At 39.2% G+C, this 23,359-nt stretch overlaps 1 protein-coding gene across 1 annotated transcript; it reads left to right on the top strand.

The window, feature by feature from the left end:
- The first annotated feature begins 1,132 nt into the window (after positions 1-1,132).
- Positions 1,133-19,068, top strand: LOC112207511 (uncharacterized). Its single transcript, XM_063793955.1, has 4 exons — positions 1,133-1,338; positions 6,345-8,881; positions 9,196-9,362; positions 17,466-19,068. Exons 1-3 carry the CDS (start codon positions 1,133-1,135, stop codon positions 9,225-9,227), a joined length of 2,775 nt encoding a protein of 924 aa, XP_063650025.1. The 3' UTR covers positions 9,228-9,362; positions 17,466-19,068.
- Positions 19,069-23,359: the final 4,291 nt, after the last annotated feature.

Genomic DNA, 23,359 nt, shown 5'->3' with positions numbered 1-23,359 from the left:
TGACTAAGAAAGTACTAAACCCTTTATTTGATACATAAAGATAGTATCAGACAAGGTATCATATGAGTAAAAACCTAAGATTTATGTGTGATCATTTTACATTGGAGCAGCTACTGAAACTTGAGACCAAAACCACTAGCTAACATCAGTATGTCAACCCAAAACATTTGGGACAGTAAGGAAGATACAGCAAATGAATTGTTTTAATATATAATCAAGGCAAAGTTATCCTCAGAATTATAGGAAAAAATCCACTAAATTTGGTTTATGAGAAATTCATGGTTCATTGTATACCTTGATACTGGGCTTAAAGCAGCAATCCTAATTCCAGATCTACCTTCAAGTCTGGGTCAGTGTTCTCAAATGCTGCCAGTTTCATGTCAGGACCGGCTTAATATTGAAGGTAACTGAGCATTGCTAATGTCTGACTGGAGCTGAAAGAGGCCAAAAGCAGGGTTATAACTTTGGGAAAACTGACCTGGTGTTAACTTCCATCTCTTCCATTTCAAACGGGAAGGTATCACAATTAGAAGCTATTAACAGTCTTATCTAATAAATTGTGGATAATTCCTTTTTTTTTTTTCTTTTTTTAAGAGTCAGTGTCTCACTCTGTCACCTAGGCTGGAGTGCAGTTGTGCAATTGTTACGGAATCTTTGGGGTGTCGATTTTCTGGTTGGAAAACTGTGGTTGGTGGCATCTTTGCCCGAGTTCTTGTCCTGCATCCAGGAAGAATGGTGCAGGTAGACAAGTGAAGGGTTAAAGGAGAGGAGCTTTATTAAGTGTTAGAACAGCTCAGAGGAGACCCATAGTGGGTAGCTCCTCTCTAGGTTGTTCTGTCAAGTGTTCAGCTCTCAGCAGAAAGGGAAACCCTGGAGAGGGTTGCTCCTGTCTGCAGCTGGTAGTTCCCAGACATCTCTGCTGGTCTCTGAAGCATTCAGCAGAGAAAATAGCTGGCCTTCCCATCGTCTCCAGCTATCAGCAGAAAGGATAGCTCCTTCCTGCCTCTAGTCTTCCCTCCTCTGTCTTCTGCCCTGTTCTGGCTGAGTCCTGGGCTTTTATGGATGTCAGAGGGGAGGAAGTGTATGCCCATTGGTCCATGGGCAGCCATGGGCGGGCCCAGGAAAAAGCACCATGAGTTTTGCCTCCAGTCTGCAGGACTGGCAGCCTAGCCTGCAGGTGGGGCTTCACTGGGGACCCATCACCTTCCACCCAGGAGCCTGTCTGCCTCCCACAGCCATCCATGGCACCCAGGCTGCTGGCATCAAGGGGCACTTGCAGGCCAGTGCCAAACCACCCTCAGACCCCCTCATCTTCCCCTCCCATGCTCCTGCTCCTCGGTGTCCAAAGTCCAGAGGGGGCTGAGGTGGCAGGGAACTGGCATGTCAGCACTGCTTCCAATGTGTGCACGCCTGGCTGGGCAGTGACAGCACCCTGCTGGGTCCCAACCCCACTCTGAGATCAGAGCACAGAGCCAGGAGGTGGGAGAGACCAGGCAGCAGGAGGAGGTGCCTCCAAGCCTGCAAGGGGCAAGGGGGCCGTTCCCAGTCTCCCCAAGAGTGCAGGGATGCCTGAGTCTGCAGCATTGGTTTGGGTGGCTGGGTGGTGGGCTGGGGTGGGGACAGAGTAGGGGAGTTGGATAAACTCCCGTCTGCTCCATGGAGTGGGAGGTCCAGGTCTACAGCTACAGCTGCAGTTTGGGCAGCTGCAGCAGCACCCAGGGAGCTCCCATTCCAACTCGGAAGGGCAGGGCTCCCACTTGTCCCCATCCTGCCAACTCCAGGGAGCATACAATCCCGGCCACACCTCTCCCCTGCAGCTGGCATGATGGCAGCAGCCACTGCCATCACAATCACAGCCTATTGTAGCCTCAAACTCTTGGGCCCAAGTGATCTTTTTACCTCAGTCTCCCCAATAGCTGGGGCCACAGGCATGTGCCACAATGCCCATCTAATTGTTTTTTATTTTTTCTAGAGAAGGTGGTCTGGCTATATTGCCCAGGTTAATCTCTAATTCCTGGATTTAATCAGTCTTCCTGCCTCATCCTCCTACATGGCTGGGATTACAGGCATGAGCGACTGTGCCCAGCTCCTGATAAATCCTTTCTTAATCAAAGTCTTCATCAGCAGCCTTACTTACCACAATCTTCCCAGATGATCTCAAGTATCCAAGGAAATTAAAAGTAGCTACTGCTGACAAAACTGTTGGGTTCCCTGATATTGTGCAAGAATAAAATGATGCTAGGACTTCTGTTAGCTAGCTCTTCTTCTGTAACAGTCTCTTTCTATGTATTAATCAAAACTGATGCAACTTTTTAAAGAACTATTCCTAGAAACTTTCTCCCTTCCCAGTCAGAATTAATGTATTATTTATCCATTTAAAGGACTATATAAGTAGGACATGCTTTGGGTATATAACGGCACTTACGGCCATTTACTTTGTGGTTCAGTGATTTCTGTGTGCTTCTGACTTGTATATACTTTCAGCCCTTGTAGATGTAGTGGTGGTAGTTTTCCCAACTTAAATTTATCTTTATCATCCACCTTTATCCACAGTCCTCCTCATGATTAGCACATTGTCAATAAATATTTACTAAGCTGAACTGAAAGTTTTTATTATGCATAAATACTAAGATGTCCATGTCCATGGTCATGCAGGAAAGCAGAAGATAACTTTTTTTTACCAGTGTATCTATTGCTAACAATTGCTTCAAGGTCAGGAGCCAACTCATGTATTAGACATGTAAATCTTGTGAAAATATTCATATTGGAAACAGCATGTAGCAAGTGCAAACAGAACTAAATAAATCCTTTAATTTATCACAGTCCCTTCGAAGTATGAATTCTTCTTCTAGCATTGCATCAAATTTGAGAAAACCCAAAAATATTTTATCTCAATGTTTTAAAAGTGTTGATGCTGTATACATTGAGTAATTGTACAATTGAATGGAACCCACATTCAAAGTTTTTCCTCAATGTTAAAATTAAATGGTTCTCTCTGTGATTCCTTCTGTTTGCAGTTCTTCTCATTTCATTGTTAGAATTTGCCTCTACAAATGTAATTCATTTGGCATTGCAGACGTTCTGATCTTTTCAAATGTGTATTTTGACAGGTGCCTCATACATTCATCCTTGGTTTGTGCTGTGGGCCTAAAGTTTATATCTCTCCAAAATCCATATATTGAAATCTAATTCCCAATATGTTGGTGTTAAGATGTGAGGCCAGGCTGGACACAGTGGCTCACACCTGTAATCCCAGCACTTTGGGAGGCCGAAGTGGACAGATCACGAGGTCAGGAGTTCAAGACCAGCCTGGCCAACATGGTAAAACCCCATCTTTACTAAAAATACAAAAATTAGCCAGGTGTGGTGGCACACGCCTGTAATCCCAGCTACTCGGGAGGCTGAGGCAGGAGAATTGCTTGAACCTGGGAACCAGAGGTTGCAGTGAGCTGAGATTGTGCCACTGCACTCCAGCCTGGGCAACAGAGCAAGACTCCATCTCAATAAATAAATAAATAAATAAATAAATAAGGGCGGTCTTTGGGATGTGAGTAGGTTAAGGGAGTTGGGGAGCCGTCATGAATGGGTTAGTCCCCTTATAAAAGAACCCATAGGGAGCTACTTTGCCCCTTTTGCCCTTATGCCATGTGAAGATGCAGCATTAAGTTTGAGAAACAAACCTCACCAGGTAACAACTCTGCTGGCACCTAGATCTTGGACTTCCCAACCCCCAGAACTGAGAATAATAAATTTGGTTTATAAATTACCCAGTCTAAGGTAATTTGTTATAGCAGTCCAAATGGACTCAAACAGGTTGTAAACACTTGAAAAATGAGTATCTGTATTGAATCGCATATTTTAGCCGTAGTTTGCTTGTAGGAGCCTATGGCCAAAGAATTAATAGCTGACTCTCATTTGAATGGCCAAGATTTGCTCTCTTTTTCCAGTATTTTATTTTTGTGCCTGTATGTTGGATACAGGCAAATTTTTACACAATAAACCAGAAAAGTTCAATAGTCTTTCATTCTCTGCTTTCACTAACTTCTTTTAAGTATATTTCAACAATTATCTTAATATTATCACCAGTAGATTAAGCGTACCGTTATAAACACTCTATTTATTCAAAGCTTGAATTGAGCTAGCTGCTAATAACATTTTTTTAATTAGCATTGCAACCATATTCACCTGCCATATTTTTCCCTCTCCTTTGATTTCTGGGCCATTACTCACTTTCACAATTTGTATGTGACTCACCATTCTATACCTACTTTTGCCTTACCTTAAAATATTTTTTGATTTAATACATTTACATTTTTTCTCCTTTTGCTTTTGGAATTGTATTACTATCACGGGGGGTTTTCTTTTCCTTTTTCAAGAGTTTCTCAAAATTCTTGACCAAAGCCCTATCCCCTGAAGTGAGTAATATTCTTCACTATATTACCGCATCACGTTTACATCAGGCTAAAGTAAGAAACACTACTCGTGTTCTGTAGCTAATTGTTAATTGTTAAAATAAACTTAACAATTGATAACAAATTATAGAAAATGATTATTTTAAGGTTCTTTATACTTGTAATCTTTGTAAATAATATGAGTTATCACCTCTTTCTGTAGCTAATTGTATAGGGAGCACACCCAGTTAGTGGCGTATTTCTTAACACATTTCTGATATCAAGAATAACAAATACAATGCAGTGGGGAGTGGAGAAAAGAAATTAAGTGTGGCTACATCTGCAAGTAACAATTGCAGCCACTTTGTCAAGGGTTAAACAATCGTCAATGAGCTATACACATTGTTTGTCAACAGAATAACTGAATCAAGAGGTTCCAACTCATTGTTTCATTCCCATATACCTGAACATCTAGGACATGAAGAAATAGAGTGTATGTGTTAATAGGCAAAGCTGTAGTAATGACTTCTACCTATTGGAAGCAGTTATCTATTTTCCTGTTACTATCTAATTTTTACACAAAAATACCTCAGATGAATATTGACAGAAACTCAGAAAGAAGTATGGCATAAACTAATATGAAGGTAATGTAGTAATGGCAGAAAGTTACAGCTTAAAAGTTTTTACAGTGGGAAGACTATTGTAATAGTGAGAGCCATGTATAAGTTTGTTTTGAAATGATAATGTACAGCTAAAGAGTATAATGCTCGAATTTTTGTATATGAAGTTTTTGTAATTCAACAAGTAGGGTTAAGAGACAATAAGAATTACACAGCATGTTGGATTTTATTTCACGTCTGTTCCTCTTGTCAGACATTGCCACCTTTCCCATGTTTCGTCAGGTCTTCAGTAAGTTAACAACATTCACTCTGTGAAAAGTACCACATGATTTATTGTATAAATATAATTGGAAATACACTGTGGTTCCTCATATCCTCAAGCTTATAATTCAGTTTGGAGACTACACTATATAAATGTAGAAATGCCATAATTATGCTTATAAATTGATTTTTTAAAACATGCAAATTAATTTGGTAGAAACTGAATACATAAGTATGGGGGTGCCATATAAAATAATGATCAATGCCAGTGGGATTAATCAAAGAGAGTTTCTTGGGGAAGTGAATTCTAAACAGAATTTGGTATATTTGTTTATTTAGCACTCATTTTATGTTTTCTAATTATAAATATAACGTATTCTCATATTCTCAAGATAATAAATTTGCAAATTTTAAATTTGTAGGAAGAGTAAAAGGAACTAAGATCCCACTGTCCAAAGGTAATCATTATTCAGGTTCTGCTCTTTTCCTTCCATTTGGTTCTCTGATATTTCCTTCATGGTTGCCATTATATCACATATTCAATATTATGACCCACTTTGTGTTTCAGTCAGTGTCTATACATACAACTTTGAATGATACAAATGTCTCATAGAAACTAAGTTTAATCAAATCAAGAAACTAAGTTTAATGCCAGTCTATATCAATGTACCGTTTCCTTCTAGCTAAATATTTAGGCTTTTCCAAATTTTGTTAACATAAATAACTCCAAAGATATTTTTATCAACATTTTCTCTTAGTGTTACTTTCCTAAGGTAGACTTTAACCGTTTACTATAATTATAGAAAATGATCATTTTAAGGTTCCTTATACTTGTAATATTTGTAAATAATATGTTATCACCTCTTTCGAATTAGTTATTTCTTCTTGATATTTTATTGCATTGATCAGAATTCCCAGAATTGTAATTGTAATATAATGCTAATTATTAAATATTACATTCCTTGTCATGTTAATAGTTATTATTTTGTAAATATGATGCTATTAGCAAATTTTAGATTAGCATCCTTAATATATTATTTAGATGTTAGTAATTGCACTTCTCTCTAAAAAGGCTCTTTTTGCGGCTTTTTGTACCCGCCACGGCTTTTTGCCCTCGCTGCCCCGGCTTTTTGCCGCCGTGGTATTTTGCCCCCGCCGCCGCGGCTTTCGGCCCCAGCCGCCACGCTTTTACGACGCGGTTTTTTACCCCCACCGCCGCGGCTTTCTGCTCCCCGCCGCCGCAGCTTTTTGTCGCTGGGTCTTTTTGCCCCCGCTGCCGCGGCTTTTTACCCCGCCGCCGCGGCTTATTGCCCTCGCCACCGCGGTTTTTTGCCCCCGCCGCCGAGGCTTTTTACCCCAGCCGCCGCTGCTTTTTGCGGCTTTTTCCCCCCGCCGCCGCTGCTTTTTGCGGCTTTTTGCCGCCGCCGCCCTCGCGGCTTTTTTTGCCCCCGGTCCAGCTGTTTATTTGCCCCCACCACCGCAGCTTTTTGCCCGCGCCACCGGGGCTTTCTGCTCTCGCCGCCGCGGCTTTTTGCCGCCGCTGTATTTTGCCCCTGCCGCCACGGCTTTTGCGGCTTTTTTACCCCACCGCCGTGGCTTTTTGCTCCCCGCCGCCGCGGCTTTTGCCGCCGCGGCTTTTTGCGCCCACCGCCGCGGCTTTTGCTGACGCGGCTTTTTACTCCCGCTGCCACGGCTTTTTGCGCCCCCCCCCCCCACCACGCCGACGAGGCTTTTTGCGGCTTTTTTCCCCCGCCGCCGCGGCTTTTTATGTTTTTTTGCCCCCGCTGTTTTTGGCCCGCGCCGCCACGGCTTTTCTCCGCCGCGGTATTTTGCCCCCACCGTCTCGCGGCTTTTTGCCGTCGCCGCCGTCACGGCTTTTTGCCCGCGCCTCCGCGGCTTTGGCCGCCGCGGCTTTAGTTGACGCGGCTTTTTGCGACCCGCCGCCACGGTTTTTGCCAACGCGGCTTTTTACCCCCACCGCCGCGGCTTTTTGCTCCCCGCCACCGCGGCTTTTTGCCCCCGGCCGCCGCGTCTTTTTGCCCCCGCCGCCACGGCCTTTGCCGAGGCGGCTTTTTGCGCCCACCGCCGCGGCTTTTTGCTCTCGCCATCACGGCTTTTGCCGACGTGATTTTTTACCCCACTGCTGCGGTTTTTTGTTCCCTTCGCCGCGGCTTTTTGCCCCCGCCGCCGCGGCTTTTGTGGCTTTTTGCCGCCGCCGCCGCCGCCGCCGCCGCCGCCGTCACGGCTTTTTGCCCCCGCCACGGCGGCTTTTGGCCGCCATGACTTTTTGCGCCCACCGCGGCGGCTTTTTGCTCCGCGCCGCCGCGGTTTTTGCCAACGCGGCTTTTTACCCCCATCGCGGTGGCTTTTGTCGACACGGCTTTTTACCCCCCGCCGCCGCGGCTTTTTGCCCGCGCCTCCGTGGGTTTTGGCCACCGCGTCTTTTTGCCCCCGCCGCCGCGGTTTTTTGCCGCCGAGGCTTTTTGCCCCCGTCGCCGCTGCTTTTTGCAGCTTTTTTACCCGCCGCCGCGGGTTTTGCCGATGCGGCTTTTTGCTCCCCACCGCCGCTCCTTTTTGTCCCCGCTGCCGCTGCTTTTTGCTCCCGGCCGCCGAGGCTTTTTGACTCCTTCGCCGCGGCTTTTTTCCCTCGCCGCCGCGGCTTTTTACCCCCGCCGCCGTGGCTTTTTGCACCTGTCGCCACTGCTTTTTGCACCTGTCGCCACTGCTTTTTGCAGCTTTTTCCCCCGCCGCCGCAGTTTTTTGCCCCCCGCCGCCGCGGGTTTTGCCGACGCGGCTTTTTGCTCCCCGCCGCCCGTTTTTGTCCCTGCAGCCGCGGCTTTTTGCTCCCCGCTGCCTTTTCCCCTGGTCGCGGGTTTTCGCCCACACCGCCGCGGTTTTCTGCCCCAGCCGCCGAGGCTTTTTGCCCCCGCCGCCACTACTTTTTGCGGCCTTTTGCCCCTGCCGCCGCGGCTTTTTCCCCCACCGCCGCGGGTTTTTGCCGCCGGAGCTTTTTGCCCCTGCCGCCGTGGCTTTTTCCCCCGTGGCGCCGTGGCGTTTTGCCCGCGCGTCCGCGGTTTTTTGTCTCTGCCGCTGAGGCTTTTTGCTGCCGTGGCTTTTTCCCCCCACCATCGCGGCTTTTTGTGGTTCTTTTGCCCGCACTCCCGCTGCTTTTTGCCCCCGGCGCCGCGGCTTTTTGCCACCGCTGCGGATTTTTACCCCCGCCTTGGAGGATTTTTCCACCCGCTGCCGTGGCTCTGAGGGCGGGAGCCGCAGACTCGGCTGCTAGCTCCACTGGCGTCGTGGCAAGGGCAGCGCCAAGGGGCGCTCCTGGTCCAGTCCCCCGGCTCGGGGGTTCTTTGCCTAGGCGTCGGCACCCCGGGCTCCCTGCCTCGGCATCTGTGGCCTGCATAGAGCGGCACTGCGCGCGGAGGCGATGGGAGAGAAGAAGGAGGGCGGTGGCGGGGGTGATGCGGCGTTCACCGAAGGTGGCGCAGGGGCCGCGGGCAGCTCCAGAAGCTCATCGGCATCTTCATTGGCAGTCTTCGCGGGCTGGGCGCCAAGTGCACTGTGTCCAACGACCTCACCCAGCAGAAGATACCGACCCTGGAGGTAAGGGGTTCGGGGACCCGGGTTGGGTTCCAGGAGGGGCCTGGACACCTCCCTCGGGGCCCCAGTTCGCTCCTGGCCGAGTTGCATCCTTGAGCCCACGTCGCGCCCTTGGAGTCTTCCCCTCCCTCCTGCATTCGCTGATGCGACAGCAGGAGGACCCGGGACCAGCCCTCACCTTGAGCACAATTTGTGGGGCGGGTGCATGGTGGGAACTGGGATGGAGGCTCCAGGGTCCTGTGGGTGGGGAGTGGGCTGCGTGTAGACATCCCCTTCCACCCAGAATTTCCATTTGGTAAGGCTCTCTCATCTTGTAGGTGAGGAAACCAAAGGCCTGAGGAAGAAATGACTTGCCAGGAACCCCTGTTAAGGAGAAGTAACAAAGTGTGCTTATTAAAGGAGAACTGAGATGGGAGTCAGACCTGGAGGCCCACACCCTTGGTTAAGACATTGTACGATCTTGAGTCTGGCCTGTTGACTGAGGGTGAGTCACTCCATCCTCTTCTGATTGTGGGGTCTTGATCTCAAGGGGTTTCCTGCAGGAAGAAGCAAATGGGTTTGCTTTCCTAGCTCTGTCCAGTATCTTAGGGACCCTGAGGACTGAAGAGATTCTTGTAGAGCCATCTGGCGTATGTCATGGGTGGGCCTTTTTTGAAGATCAGTCTGCCCAGTAAGCTGGCTCAGCCCGAATGAACTCTCTTGAATCTTTGGAGTTGTCTCTGTACTTTTAAGGGCTTCTCATCCTTGCACCAAAAGATACCCTGGAAATTAGGTGGGAAAACCTTAACTTTTGTGGGGCCTTGTGTTTGTCTTAAAAGTTCATGCACATGGCCAGGTGTGGTGGCTCACATCTGTTATCCTGTTCTGGATCCCTTGAGTCAAGGAGTTTGAGACCAACCTGGACAATGTAGTGAGACCTCATCTCTACAAAAAATAAAATATCAGCCGGGGGTGGTTGTGCACATCTGTAGTCCCAGCTACTACTGTGGCTGAGGCGGGAGGAGCACTTGAGCCTGCACTGAGCTGTGATCTCACCAGTGTACTCCAGCCTGGGCCACAGAGCAACACCTTGACTCAAAAAAAAAAAAAAAAACCAATAAGAAAAATTATTGAAGATTTTGCATTCTGTCCCACTATCCATTGGTTTTCATGTCAAGATAATGTCATAAATTTTTTACAGTTGCTTCCAGAAGGAGTAGCCTTTCGATCTAGTGCACGGTGTCCAGTCTTTTGGCTTCTCAGGGCCACATTGGAAGAAGAATGCTCCTGGGCCACTCATAAAATACACTAATGCTAACAACAGCTGATGAGCTTAAAAAAGAAAAAAATGATTTGTGCATAATTTTCATGATACCCACCACCACAAATAGGTGGAAAAGTCCTTGTAGTCAAAGGGTTGGACACGGCTGATCTAGTGTATTGTCGTCCGTTTTGGCTTTCTCCCTGATTCCAGAATGCAGGTAGAGATGTAGAGACGTGCTCTCAGGACAGCTGTTGAATTAAAAAAATTCATTGTCATTTATTCCCAAGCACAGCTGTTTGTCATTTGCATTGAAAATGTCTCCATTCAAACGCTGTCACATATAAAATGTATTTATATGTCTGTATTTTTCTGTTGTCTTGGCCTTTGTAGGCAGTAGTGTGTTTTAACTGAGCAAACTGTCCTTCCAAATAATGAAGCCAAAGTCAGCCTACCTGCTTGCCATTTTTCTTCCCCTTCTATTTTTCTAACCTGAGGATAATTGTAAGAATGAATTAAGATTTGTGTTTAAGGCCGGGCACAGTGTCTCAGGCCTGTAATCTCAGCACTTTGGGAGGCGGAGACGGATGTATCGCTTGAGCTCAGGAGTTGAAGACCAGCCTGGGCGACATACTGAGACTCCGTCTTGTATAAGTAAATTAAAATTTAAAAGAAGAAGAGAAAAAGACCTGTGTTTAAAATTTTAAAAAAGGGGGGAAAGTGTAATGCAAAATGTGGACTATGCCAGCTTTGATTGGGAAAACTAGTTTTTCCTACAGCATTATCTGTAGACTTGTATTAGCAGCATACTGGTCATAAGCGTTTTTCTTTCCTCAAATATGATGAGGTAAGCTACTTTAAAGTGTGGTGGGGCTTTCTTCCGCGTGGCTCCTGGAGGGGTTGAGTCCCAATTTAGCCAATTAATTTGGGTTTAGTTTTGATATGGATAAGGGAGACCAGCTTCATTCATGGTGCACACACAGTTTTGCCAATAAGGAAAAAAAAAAGCCACCTGAATGTTTCTACTCATTAGATGCTATCTGGAGAGCTCCTACCCCACTGCCACCAAGGCCCGGGCCCTTAAAAAGACACAATGCAGCATTTCTGTATCTCATACTGTATTCTGCAGGATGCTCCTGTGAAAGAAAGTTGTGCTGCATCAGCCATCTCCCTCCTGAAGATCCCTGCGGATGAGGATTTGTGTTTTAAAGGTTCTCAGAAGTCCTGCACCAACAGTTCTCAAACTTATTTGTCCAGGGGATCTTTTCTTCCACTGAACGTAGTTGGGGAGACACGGCCTTAAGCCTTGAGCAGAGAAAGAGACAAGAAACTGTTGTCTCACTTACAACCAAGTGTTGTGTTTATGTTTTAGGTTTTTATGAAACTGAGGTGCTGTTTGAGGTTCTAAATCAGATTGGGTGGTTGAAGAGAGGCTGTTATCCTTGTAGACTTAGCCAGCCATGAGAGGTTGCCTTTTGTTGAAGGAGGTGTTTTACAAAGGGAAATAGAGTGTCTCCTGGGCATCGCATTAGCACTTAAATACAAGTATCACTGAAATGAAATGAAATGATGAAATGATGAAACGAAATGATGAAATGAAAAAATGAAACGACGAAATGATGAAATGGTGAAATGAAATAAAATGAAATGATGAAATGAAATGAAGTGAAATGATGAAATGATGAAATGAAATGGTGAAATGAAGAAATGATATGAAATGATGGAATGAAATGAATTGAAATGATGAAATGAGGAAATGTAATGAAATGATGAATTGATGAAATGATTAAATGAATGACGAGATGAAAAGATGAAATGAAGTAATGAAATGATTAGATGAAAAGATGAAATGAATCGATGAGATAATATGAAATCATGAGAAGAAATGATGAGATGAAATGAAATCATGAGATGAAATGATGAGATGAAGTGAAATGATGAAATGAAATAAGGAAATGATGAAATGATGAGATGAAATGAAATGATGAGATGGAATGATGAAATGAGGAAATGAAATGATGAAATGAAATGAAGTGTAATGATGAAATGAAATGAAATGATGAAAAGATAAAATGATGAAGAAATGACATGAAATGATGAAATCAAATGATGAAGTGAAATGATTAAATGATGAAATAATGAAATGATGAAATGGTGAATAGATGAAATGATCAAATGAAATGACGAGATGAAATAAGATGAAAAGATGAAATGATGAGATGAAATCATGAGATGAAATGAAATGATGAAATGCAAACGATGAGATGAAATGAAATGAAATGATGAAGTGAAATGAAAAAATGAAAAGATGAAATGATGAAATGATATGAATTGAAATGAAATGAAGTCAAATGATGAAATTATGAAATAAATGATGAAATGATGAAATAAATGAAATGAAATGATGAATTGCTGAAATATGAAATGAAATGAGATGAAAAGATGAAATGATGAAATGAGATGAAAAGATGAAATGAGATGAAATCATGAGATGAAGTGAAACGATGAAATGTTGAGATGAAATGATGAAATGATGAGATGAAATGATAAGACGAAATGATGAAATGAAATGATGAAATGAGATGAAATGATGAAATAATGAGATGAAAGGATGAAATGGTGAGATGAAATGATGAAATGTGATGATGAACTGATGAAATGGTGAAATGAAACGAGGAAATGTAATGATGAAATGAAATGATGAAATGCTGAAATAATGAAATGATGATGAAATGATCAAATGAAATGAAATGACGAGATGAAAAGATGAAATGAGATGAAATGAAATCATGAGATGAAATCATGAGATGAAATGATGAAATGATGAGATGAAGTGAAATGATGAAATGACGAAATGCAATGATGAGATGAAATGAAAGGATGAAATGAAAGGATGAAATGAGGAAATGAAATGATGAAATGATGAAATGTAATGATGAAATGAAAAGATGAAATGATGAAATGATATGTAATGATGAAATGAAATGATGAAATGAAGTCAAATGTTGAAATGATGAAATGAAATGATGAAATAATTGAAATGAATTGAAATGATGAGATGAAATGAGATGAAAATTTGAAATGAAATGATGAGATGAAAAGATGAAATCATGAGATGAAATCATGAGATGAAATGAAGTCATGAGATGAAATGATGAGATGAACTGAAATGATGAAATCAAATGAAATGTTGAGATGAAATAATGAAATGAAGTGAAATAATGAAATGAAATGTTGAGATGAAATAATGAAATGATGAAAGGATGAAATGAAATGAAAGGAAGTGAAATGAGGAAATGAAATGATGAAATAGATGAACCAAAAATATTCATATTTTTTCTTGGCATCCTTCTAAGAGTATTTTAGTGGGATTAATTTCTAAAAATAAATTGCTATTCAATGGCTATACAGTTGGCCTTTGCACCACAGGGGTTTGAACTGTGCACGTCCACTTAGAAAAACCAACAATTCTACATCCTTCTCCACACCCTGCCCATGAAAAGGATGAGGATGAAGACCTGTTGGATCATCTACTTCCATTTAATAACTAGTAAATATATTTTCCTTATGATTGTCTTTTTCTTTTCTCTGGCATGTTAAGAATACAGTATATGAGACATATATTAAATATGTGTTAATTGACTGTGTTATTTGTAAGGCTTACAGTAGGCTATTAGTAGTTAAGTTTTGGGGGAGTCAAAGTAATAGTGGATTTTCTACTGTGCAGGGCGGCCAGCACCCCCAACTCCGTGTTGCTTAAGGGTCAACTGTACATGTTCTTTCCTTTCCTGTAAGAGAAAAATGATGAGAAGGTCTTTTCTCCAATAAGTGTATTCAAAATGTAGCAGACTTGAAATGTGTTGGCGCCACCATTTTGCGTCTCACTTTGAAAACTGATTATTAAAAATCGTACTAAAGCCTACCTTACTTTTCCAACCTTAGAAAAAATGTTACAAAGAAAAGGGGTGAAGCCATGCCAGTTTGTCCTGAAATTTGAAATTATCTTTTAAAAACATATTTTTACATTAACTACTTCCAAAATAGAGATCAGTTGCATACAAATGGCAGGTCACCCTAATCCACCCTATGACTGCACTTAGATTCATGAGGAATTGTGCCATCTAGAAAGGGCAGAGAAGAGGAGCCACATGCTTCGATTCTGTTGTCACTATGTACTTACTGCTAAGAAGAGGGCATGTTTGTGTATTTTTATGCTAATTATTATCCAAGTTGTTAATGATTTAGGCTTTCAGAACCATATAAAGATTTTTTCCTTTCAAATATAAACTATCTTGCATTGTTCTTCTGATCATATGAGGGATAAATTTGACTAAATATTCTTCAGACCATAATATTATGTCCATAGAAATGCCAGTAGCAAGAGTAGAATCAACCACAACTGCCTTTGTAATTATTTAAAGCATGTGTGCCTATAAGTAATTGACATTTTATATAATCAAGAATCTTTGATATAATAAGCTCTCAACTATTTGAAACATGGCTCACATTAATTTTATATGCAAATATATATAATATCATTGTATATGAATCTAAATTTTGGACTTTAGAACAGCTTCTTAGAATCTTGACTTAAATGTCCACAGTAATATTTGACTTAAAAAATTTAGCACACTGTCACTATGATGAAAAAAATTACTATAAAATTATTTAAAATATTTTTCCACCGTAACATTTAGACTATTCTCACATTTGTAGTTAAAACCTATTGCGATTGTTCTTAGAATTTAGATAAAAAATGTTCCAGAAAGTTTGACGGAAGCACTTTAGTCAATTTTTATTTGTTGAAGCATGAATAAATAGCATTTCATTGACATTCTGAAAACTATTCAGATTCCCTCTTTGAATTCAAGTGTTTCAAAGATATCTTATTTTAAAATGCCAAAATAAGAATAGAATATGAAGGGCTGGTTATGAGTAATATGATACACATTTATGAGAGGATGAGATCACAATAACAATACCTCCTCTCATAGAGTAGCCAGCAAGTCTCCACTAAATAACAGTGCCTTGATTTTATAGATGTTTCACATGGATATTGAGTTAATGCGAACCATTTGTAGACACAGGAGTTTATTAAATAATTATATAATATCTTTCAAGTATTTAGAATAGTGTTGAAATTAAGCCTGCATCCTCACGATTTTCAGCGGTGCTGATGCCTAATAAACTCAACCCCTTGCATGCCAAAATTGGCTTAAAGCCCACCCGTTACCCAAGCTACACTTCAAGCATCAAAGCTCAAAAATATAATTTTAAATATGCAAGAGTTTGAGGAATTCACTACTCACACTTTCTTGAACAGTCTCTCCAAGTACATCAAGCACAATGTGAGTAAAGAAATTTTGACCAAAGGATTGATGTTGAATACATTTAATAGCAGATCTAAGATTAAAAGGTGAGAGTGAGGGTGAGAAGACTATGAATGCTTCGTGTTCTGACAAACAGAATGTAGCACCCAGGTCCTACCTGCTTGGTTGCATTGCCAGTGCCCACGGTAGGCTATTTTATCCAGGTTTTTAGGTTTTGTTTTGTTTTGTTTTTTTCTTTTCAGGAGAGTTAGTCCAAGACCAATAACTCCATAACTGGTAGATTTGGAAGACTTCAATAGTGCTTAACATTCTATACATAGCTTTATAACAGTTTTCTTTTCCTTTTTTTCTGAGAGATTCTTTTCAATATACCCCATCATGGTTGAACTCAAAGTCATTGCTTATTTAAAATCTACAACTGCTGACGTTTTGTATCCTTTGCATTCCAGGTAATTGTTTTTTTGTGCATTTTCTGTATTTTTCTCTGTCTACCAAGATATTTCTTAGATTTAATATTTTAATATTTTTCTGAAAAAGTGAGCTTTTGCATTTTTAAATATATACTCAGTTGCTTTACTTCTGCTTTTTCATGTACTATTTCCTCTTTTTTTTTTTTTTTTTTTTTTTTGAGATGGAGTCTTGCTCTGTTGCACAGGCTGGAGTGTAGTGGTGTAATCTCTACTCACTGCAACCTCCAGCCCCCACGTTCAAGCAATTCTCCCACCTCAGCCTCCCGAGTAGCTGAGATTACAGGGGCATGCCACCATGCCTGGCTAATTTTTGTATATTTAGTAGAGAGTGGGTTTCACCCTGTTGGACCAGGCTGGTCTCGAACTCCTGACCTCAGGTGATCCACCTGCCTCGGCCTCCCAAAGTGCTGGGATTACAGGCGTGAACCATGGCAGCTGGATATTTCCTTCATTCTTTATGTTTATTTTACTGGTTTTATCTCTCTCTCACTGTTTCTCTCCTCCTCACATTCACTTTGCAGTTGTCAAATAGCCCAGGTGATGTTACAGATGGACTCCTTATAAAAGGAGGCATTACACATTACACATGCATCTTAGTGGCCTTACAAAAGTGTTTGGTTCATTTGTATTGACTATTCACCTTTAAAACATTTCAATATTCATTGAAATAGCTTCCAACCAATAATATTAGACTTATGTTTCTAGCTTTCTTTTCTGTATTGATATCTACCTTCATTGCTGTTTGTTTAGGAAATATATTCTGTGCCACGTTATTTCCGTGAAAATTGTTTGAATTTGTGGTATGCTCTAGAAAATGTTAATTTTTGTAAGTATTCTGTATGAACATGAAAATGACATGAATTATAATATTCATGTTCCTTATATAACATTTGCCCTTTTAAAATCCACTAGCATCTTTTAAAACTTACTCTCTTAATTTTTTCTTTTATCTGTTACTGAAAGATGTGTGTTTGAAATGTCTATAATGATTTGGGGGCTTATCCATTTCTACTTACTTTCTGATATTTTAGCTTTATATAATTTGACTCTCTAAATACGTGTGTGTGTGTGTGAGAGAGTGTGTGGTGTGTGTATATATGTATATATGTATCAGGCTAATGCACATTTAAGTCATCATATCTTAATAACAAAACTTTTATCACACTGTTAGGCTAACTTATTTTAATAAATTTTTCTAACTTACGTTCTATTTTGTCTACATAGCAACTTTTTAAAAATTTATATTCATGTATGTTTGTATGTATATCATATATACACACTATCTGTATTGTTTGAACTTCAAAGTTTCTGAAAATTTATGTATTAGTTGCCTCTCTTGTAACTATGATAGTGACGGAATTTTTAAATTTTGCCAATCTTCGTATTTTAACAAAAACATTGTCTACTTAGGTTTAAGTTAATCTTTGATCATTTATACTAATTCGTTTTATTAATATGTTGTATATATATATAATGTCTCATTTTCTCCTATCAGTTTCTGTCTTCTTGTTTTTAAATTATGACTTTTATTTTTATTGTTTTCATAGATACAACAGAGAAATGCATAATGTCCAGTGAATTTATTACAGTTCCAAAGTCGGTCGCGTGCAGTGGCTCACACCTGTAACCTCAACACTTCGGGAGGCCAAGGCATGTGGATCACGAGGTCAGGAGTTGGAGACTAGCCTGATCAACATGGTGAAACCCCATCTCTACTAAAAATACAAAAATTAGCCAGGCATGGTGGCACGCGGCTGTAATCCCCGCTACTCAGGAGGCTGAGGCAGGAGAATTGCTTGAACCTGGGAGGCAGAGGTTGCAGTGAGCCGAGATGGCGCCACTGCACTCCAGCCTGGGCGAAAGAGTGAGTGAGACGACTCCTCAAAAACAAACAAAAGAGTTGCAAAGTCATACTCAGCTTTCTGCTCTTGTCAGACAATTAAGGGGTCTTTGAATACTTCAGCCCTAATAATTTGCTGCTAACATACATATTGCACTGCTTATCTAATTTTAAACATCTTTTTGATTCAACACCTAATTTTTTATTTAGATCTATCTATGTTTACAATATATTTTTTGCTCTGTGTTCATTCTTTGATTTCAGAACTTCAACCTTTCTGAAGCATGTTTTCAGAGTTTCTCTTTAGTTTCTTTAGTGGAATTCTGCTGGTGGCGTTTTGTTTTTTGTCTCTAAATATGTTATTTAGCCATAGGCTGATGAATATTTTTCTTGGTTGAGAATTTCAGAATGGCATTATTATTCTTAACAAACAATATTGTTTATTTTACCTTTCATTCTTTCCGATTTCAATATGATTAAAGGTAATTTGATTTTTCTAGTGTTAATTGAAATATTTTTCCCTTCCTGATTCTTTGCTATTTCTCTAGGAGATACGTAGGTGTAGGTTTATCTCCACTGTAGCTTGCTTAGCATGCATGGAATTTTTGAATATGCGGATTAGTGTCTTAAAAAAGTCTAGAGAACTTTCAGCCAAAATACCATCACGTATTGTCCCTTTCCAGTTTCCTTCGTCTATGAGAACACTCACTAAACACATGCTACACTTTCTCACTGTATCTTCCATGTCTCTTCATGATTCTGTCCACATTTTGCATTTTGTTAAATTTTCTGTAATGCATTCTGAAATATTTATTAACTCCCACCATGGCCACGTCTAATCTGATGAGTTCATTTTTGAGTTTTTAATTTAAAATACTATATTTTTATACAAACTGCTTTTCAAATTTGCTACATCAATTTTTTAGTCTCCTAAAAATATATTCATTTTTAAAAAAATTTTTTGAAAGCAAATGTGCTTTATAATCTAACAGTGATATTTCTACTAATGAACCTTTGTGTATCCGTTTATACTCTTTTTCTGCTTTCCTTTCAAATGGTGGAATATCATTTCCTTGTGTACTTAGATGCCTTTGAATGACAAATATTTATTTTTCTCTGAAAATTATTTTTGTGGACTTTTGAGGATTAGTGAGAAGAAAATTTGCCAAAGAGAATTTGAATTTTTTTGTGAGTCTACTAAAGGCACCACCATTCTGGGACCACATTATGTTAATTCTTGGCCTAAAGGTGTTTGGACTTATGTTTGGACTGCACATTTAAACAATTTTTAAATAAATTGCTGTAAATCATTAACGTTTGAGTTTCTTTAAATCTGTCCAATCTCAAGTCATTTTTATTTGCCATTTCCAGGGAATGTGAAATGGGACTAATTTATCTCTGATTCTTCTTTATACTGAGGATAGAAATTTTGGTCCTAGCTTTAGGGAGGAGCTCCTGTGTGATGCCCTATCTTGGGAAAAACTATGTATTTCTTTACTGTCCTATGTGATGTATGACAGTAGGAATCTGCACTCATTCATTTTGGTACATGTCCGCAGGGCAAAATCAGTTTCGGTGTTTAGGTATATTTTGTCTGCTCCCTGCATTCCCATGGTTTTGACCTTATGTTTTGCTTTTTTGTGTGAACATACCAGTGCTTCAATTTTTTTCCAGTAATATAATCAACTATATTATGGGAAAGAGAAAAATTTTGATAAAACACAAATTTCATGTTTTCCTACTCTAATTGCCTTTTACCTAAAAATACAGGTAAAGTTTTTTTGTGCTTTTTTGCTATTTCTGTTTTGCTATTCTCTGTTTGTCTGTGTCTTCTCCACGTAGAGACAATTAGGGAATTTTGTACACTCTTGTACCAACTGCTTTGATAGTAACAAAATGTATTTCTCAAACTCCTAGGTATAAAACTCAAGTATCCACAATTTAAATTCTTTTCCCCTCACTTCTACTATGTTTCCAGTCTCAATAGAAATCGATGCCAAACCAGAAATACAAGCATTATTCTAATACTTCTCACACATTACAGATATAGATTAAATTTTCTAGATCTCATTAAATACTATCATTTTTCACTACTTGTATCTTAACTGTTAAGTTCAACATTTTCTATAATATTAATATGTTGTGAAAATTTTCTTACTTATTTGTCCCAGGTTCGATGTTTTGCAGTCTCTACCTCACCCTGTGAGGCATAAACATTGTACATTTTGTACAAATAATACATAGTTCATGTGCTTAGAGATTGCACAATTTTTATTTGGTTGACAATAGCTAATGTTTTCTTCTTTATTTTCTATTTCATGATTTTTCTTTATTTGGTATATGCTACATTATCATAAAAATAAGAACGTTTTACAAACTAAAGCAAAAGCAACCCTAAGAATAAAATGCACAAATAAAATATATAAACATACAATTAGATGTACCATGTACCCTTCTAATTTATTTAGACATTTAATTTTAGTACAATTTTAATTAAAGTCTGTGTATTATCTGCCATCGTCTTAGTATTTTTTATATAACAAGTTTTGTAAATCAAAAAGTCTCAATATCATTAAAAACTATCTTGGCAGAGGTTGATGTCCAAGGAATAATTTCTCTCCCAAATTATGCCAATCAGAATTTCACTCGACCATAATTCTTTTAATCAGTTTCAGAGGAATAATACATTTCAAAATTGTTCAAGGAAATTGTTGTAGTTCAAGTACATTTTGACAGGTGTAAAACTGTAGACAGACTGATACACACATATTCTAATTGACTCAAAAGTATACGGGACCTACTTTAAAATCTAGATTTTAAAATGTCGTGTCAACATACACATGTTCTTGTGAAATAATTGCTTTTTATTCTCTGGATAGAATAATTTAATTTTTAAACCTTCAATTCACTGTTCAAAACATTACATAAGGATATGCTTATAAAAATAATTCGCAAATAGCTTTTCAATTCAGAAATATATGTGAAAAATCATCAAGCATCTAATGGATTTCAAGGAGAAATGGGTTAGTAATTTATTCCATATGTCTCAATTTTTCCTAGACTCAAGGCTTCCTTTAAAATAATTGTAGGCGTTTAAGAAACCATGTAAACTAAAAAGAAAAAATTGTGACACTGCCGCTTAGGTTTTTTAAATCTTTGGACATGAATCAATATATTTTTAAATTTTATCTTAATTAAACATTGTGAGTTCACCGTCTTCCTGTCAGTATAGCATCCAAGCTGATTATCATAGATTACAAGTTCAACTATCAACTGGGTTCTGAGAGTCTAAAAAAATAAATGAATGTATTTGTTTGGGTACTCTTAAAGCAGGAGTGAGGACACAGCAAAAGTGACACAAGGAAGAGAGAACAAACTAAAACAGGAAAGATAGAAAAGCCAATACCACATGTGTTAAGAGGTAAGTTCCTGTGTTAGATATCTGGGCTTAATTCTATGGGAAACTATGTGGAACATGCCTCAGAATTACATCACTGAATCCAGGGAGATTCTTCTTATTTACCCTCACCTTTTCTTCCCACTTCATGCCAAGTATCAAGCTCCCGTGCAGCTAGAGAAAGTCCTCAGCTAGAAACAGGTGCAAATTCTGGAGATGAGACCTTGTAGAGTGTTAAGAATGGTTTTCTTCCCAGCAGCTACAGGTAAGGAATAGGGGCTGGGCTATTAATACATCTGCTACAAACCAATAAAGCCCTTATGCTCCTTTTGGTGATCGACAATGTATTTAAAAATATTAGATGATCAAGAAGGGCTGCAGGAAGGAGGAAACAGAAACAAACAGCACACCTCTTGGTTTATTTTTATTCCTTTCATCAGTTGCAAGGAAAATGTGTTGGGATTTCCTGGCATAGAGAATGTCACAAAGACATGTCTTCAATTGTGGTGCTATCCCTAGGGCACAGAAGACCCAGAGAAAGCCCAAATGGCTGCTGGAACAAAGTCAGACATCGTGCCACCTGTCCACACTCCTTGGCTCTGCCATCATGCTGAAGATCGGTTTAAAGGACTGGCTTCTCTCCCCTCAAAATTAAAAGAGCAAAAACTGAGAACCTGAATGTAGGAGACAGCAGTGGATTATGCTGTTCTCAGGGGTCACCTCAGGTTTGGAAGCATTCTTTCAAATTAACCCATCTCAGGCCATCTGCAGAGAAGAAAGGTGGTACCTAACTTTTTTCTTGTCAGCATCTGGTAAGGGTGTTTTATTGACCAAATATGTTCCCACAACCTAGTTTTTTCTAACTAACTAAATATAGTAGATTTTTAAATTTTATCATCAAAATCTATAGACAATTTTTGATTAAAATAGACTCCACATCTATGTCCTGCTTTTCTTCTTCTTATTAATTACATTGCTGTATCAAAGAACAAGACTTCAGAATCAAGAATATCTTGTCTCTTTGCATTGAATTTATACAAGGTGCTGTTTCTTTAATGCTGTCTCAAAGGATATATTTTTACTCATTAAAAAGGAAGACCGGAATCTAGTATGTACTGCTCCAACATATTAATAATTAAAATTAGGAAGTAAATATGGTCAAAGCTATAGAAAGACTTGAGATGTCATTTATATTGATTACTGTGTAGCACTCTACAAACAGAAATTTTTAAATATTAGTTTATATAAATATTTTGTAGCATTTCAAATATTTGAGTGTCTGAAGTTTCTACTCTTATATAGTTCAGATTATCAATTTGAAGACTTACTCCGCTAGTTAAAATGTTTTTAGTCTCTTTTGAGTATTATGTAAAAGCAATTTTCAGTTAAATGTGTTCTGCTTACATAAAACATTAGAAATTATTGAGTATTTAATTACATTTTCATGTTCCTGTAATGTCTTTAGAAGATTTTCATATTATTACCTATCAATATATGTATGCTTTGTCAAAGAAAAATCAAACATATATATCATTGAAATTGAAACCTTTTAAAAGTACTTATTAATTCTATGGAAAAGCCACATCCATAGGAACAATTACAATATAATATTGTGAACATGTAAATATATATCCTATGTCTATTTTATATATAAGCATATATGATTAAAAATATAGTTAAGAATTTTTAAACCTAGTATTATAAAGTAAAAATTAGTTAAGCTTCTGATGATTGTTAATTAAGATACTATTATTTTGATTAGGGTGATTTTAAATAAACTAATATTAAATTACATGAAAAAATTCTTTATAAAATACGATTCTTACATCGGTTTTATCACTTTATTCCACTATTTTATTTTAAGGTGACTAGCCTTGTTTAAAATACTGTATTCATCTTAATTAAATTCCATTTGTAAAAAAATTAACAAATGATTTGCTCTATTACACAGTGCGGTTATAAACTGAGTCAGTATCTCAAGATTTATCCCCATTATCATCATCTGTGGCCCTATTTGTTTTATAAATGTATTGTCTTTTTCCATGCCTGTCACATCTCTATTGCTCATTCATTTTTCTCTTTGTCCCTTACAGGGAGCATTGCCTATCTCTAGATTAAGCAAAAGTTGCATATTAACAAAGCACAATAACCTGCTCAATCTTTCTCACACAGAGAAATGTTTGTTAAGTAATTAACGTGTAGAT

Source organism: Pan troglodytes, chromosome 15 (assembly GCF_028858775.2).
Source record: "Pan troglodytes isolate AG18354 chromosome 15, NHGRI_mPanTro3-v2.0_pri, whole genome shotgun sequence".
Classification (NCBI taxonomy): Eukaryota; Metazoa; Chordata; class Mammalia; order Primates; family Hominidae; genus Pan; species Pan troglodytes.
The sequence above is the reverse complement of the archived record's forward strand: the minus strand, read 5'-3'. Positions and strand labels throughout refer to the sequence as shown.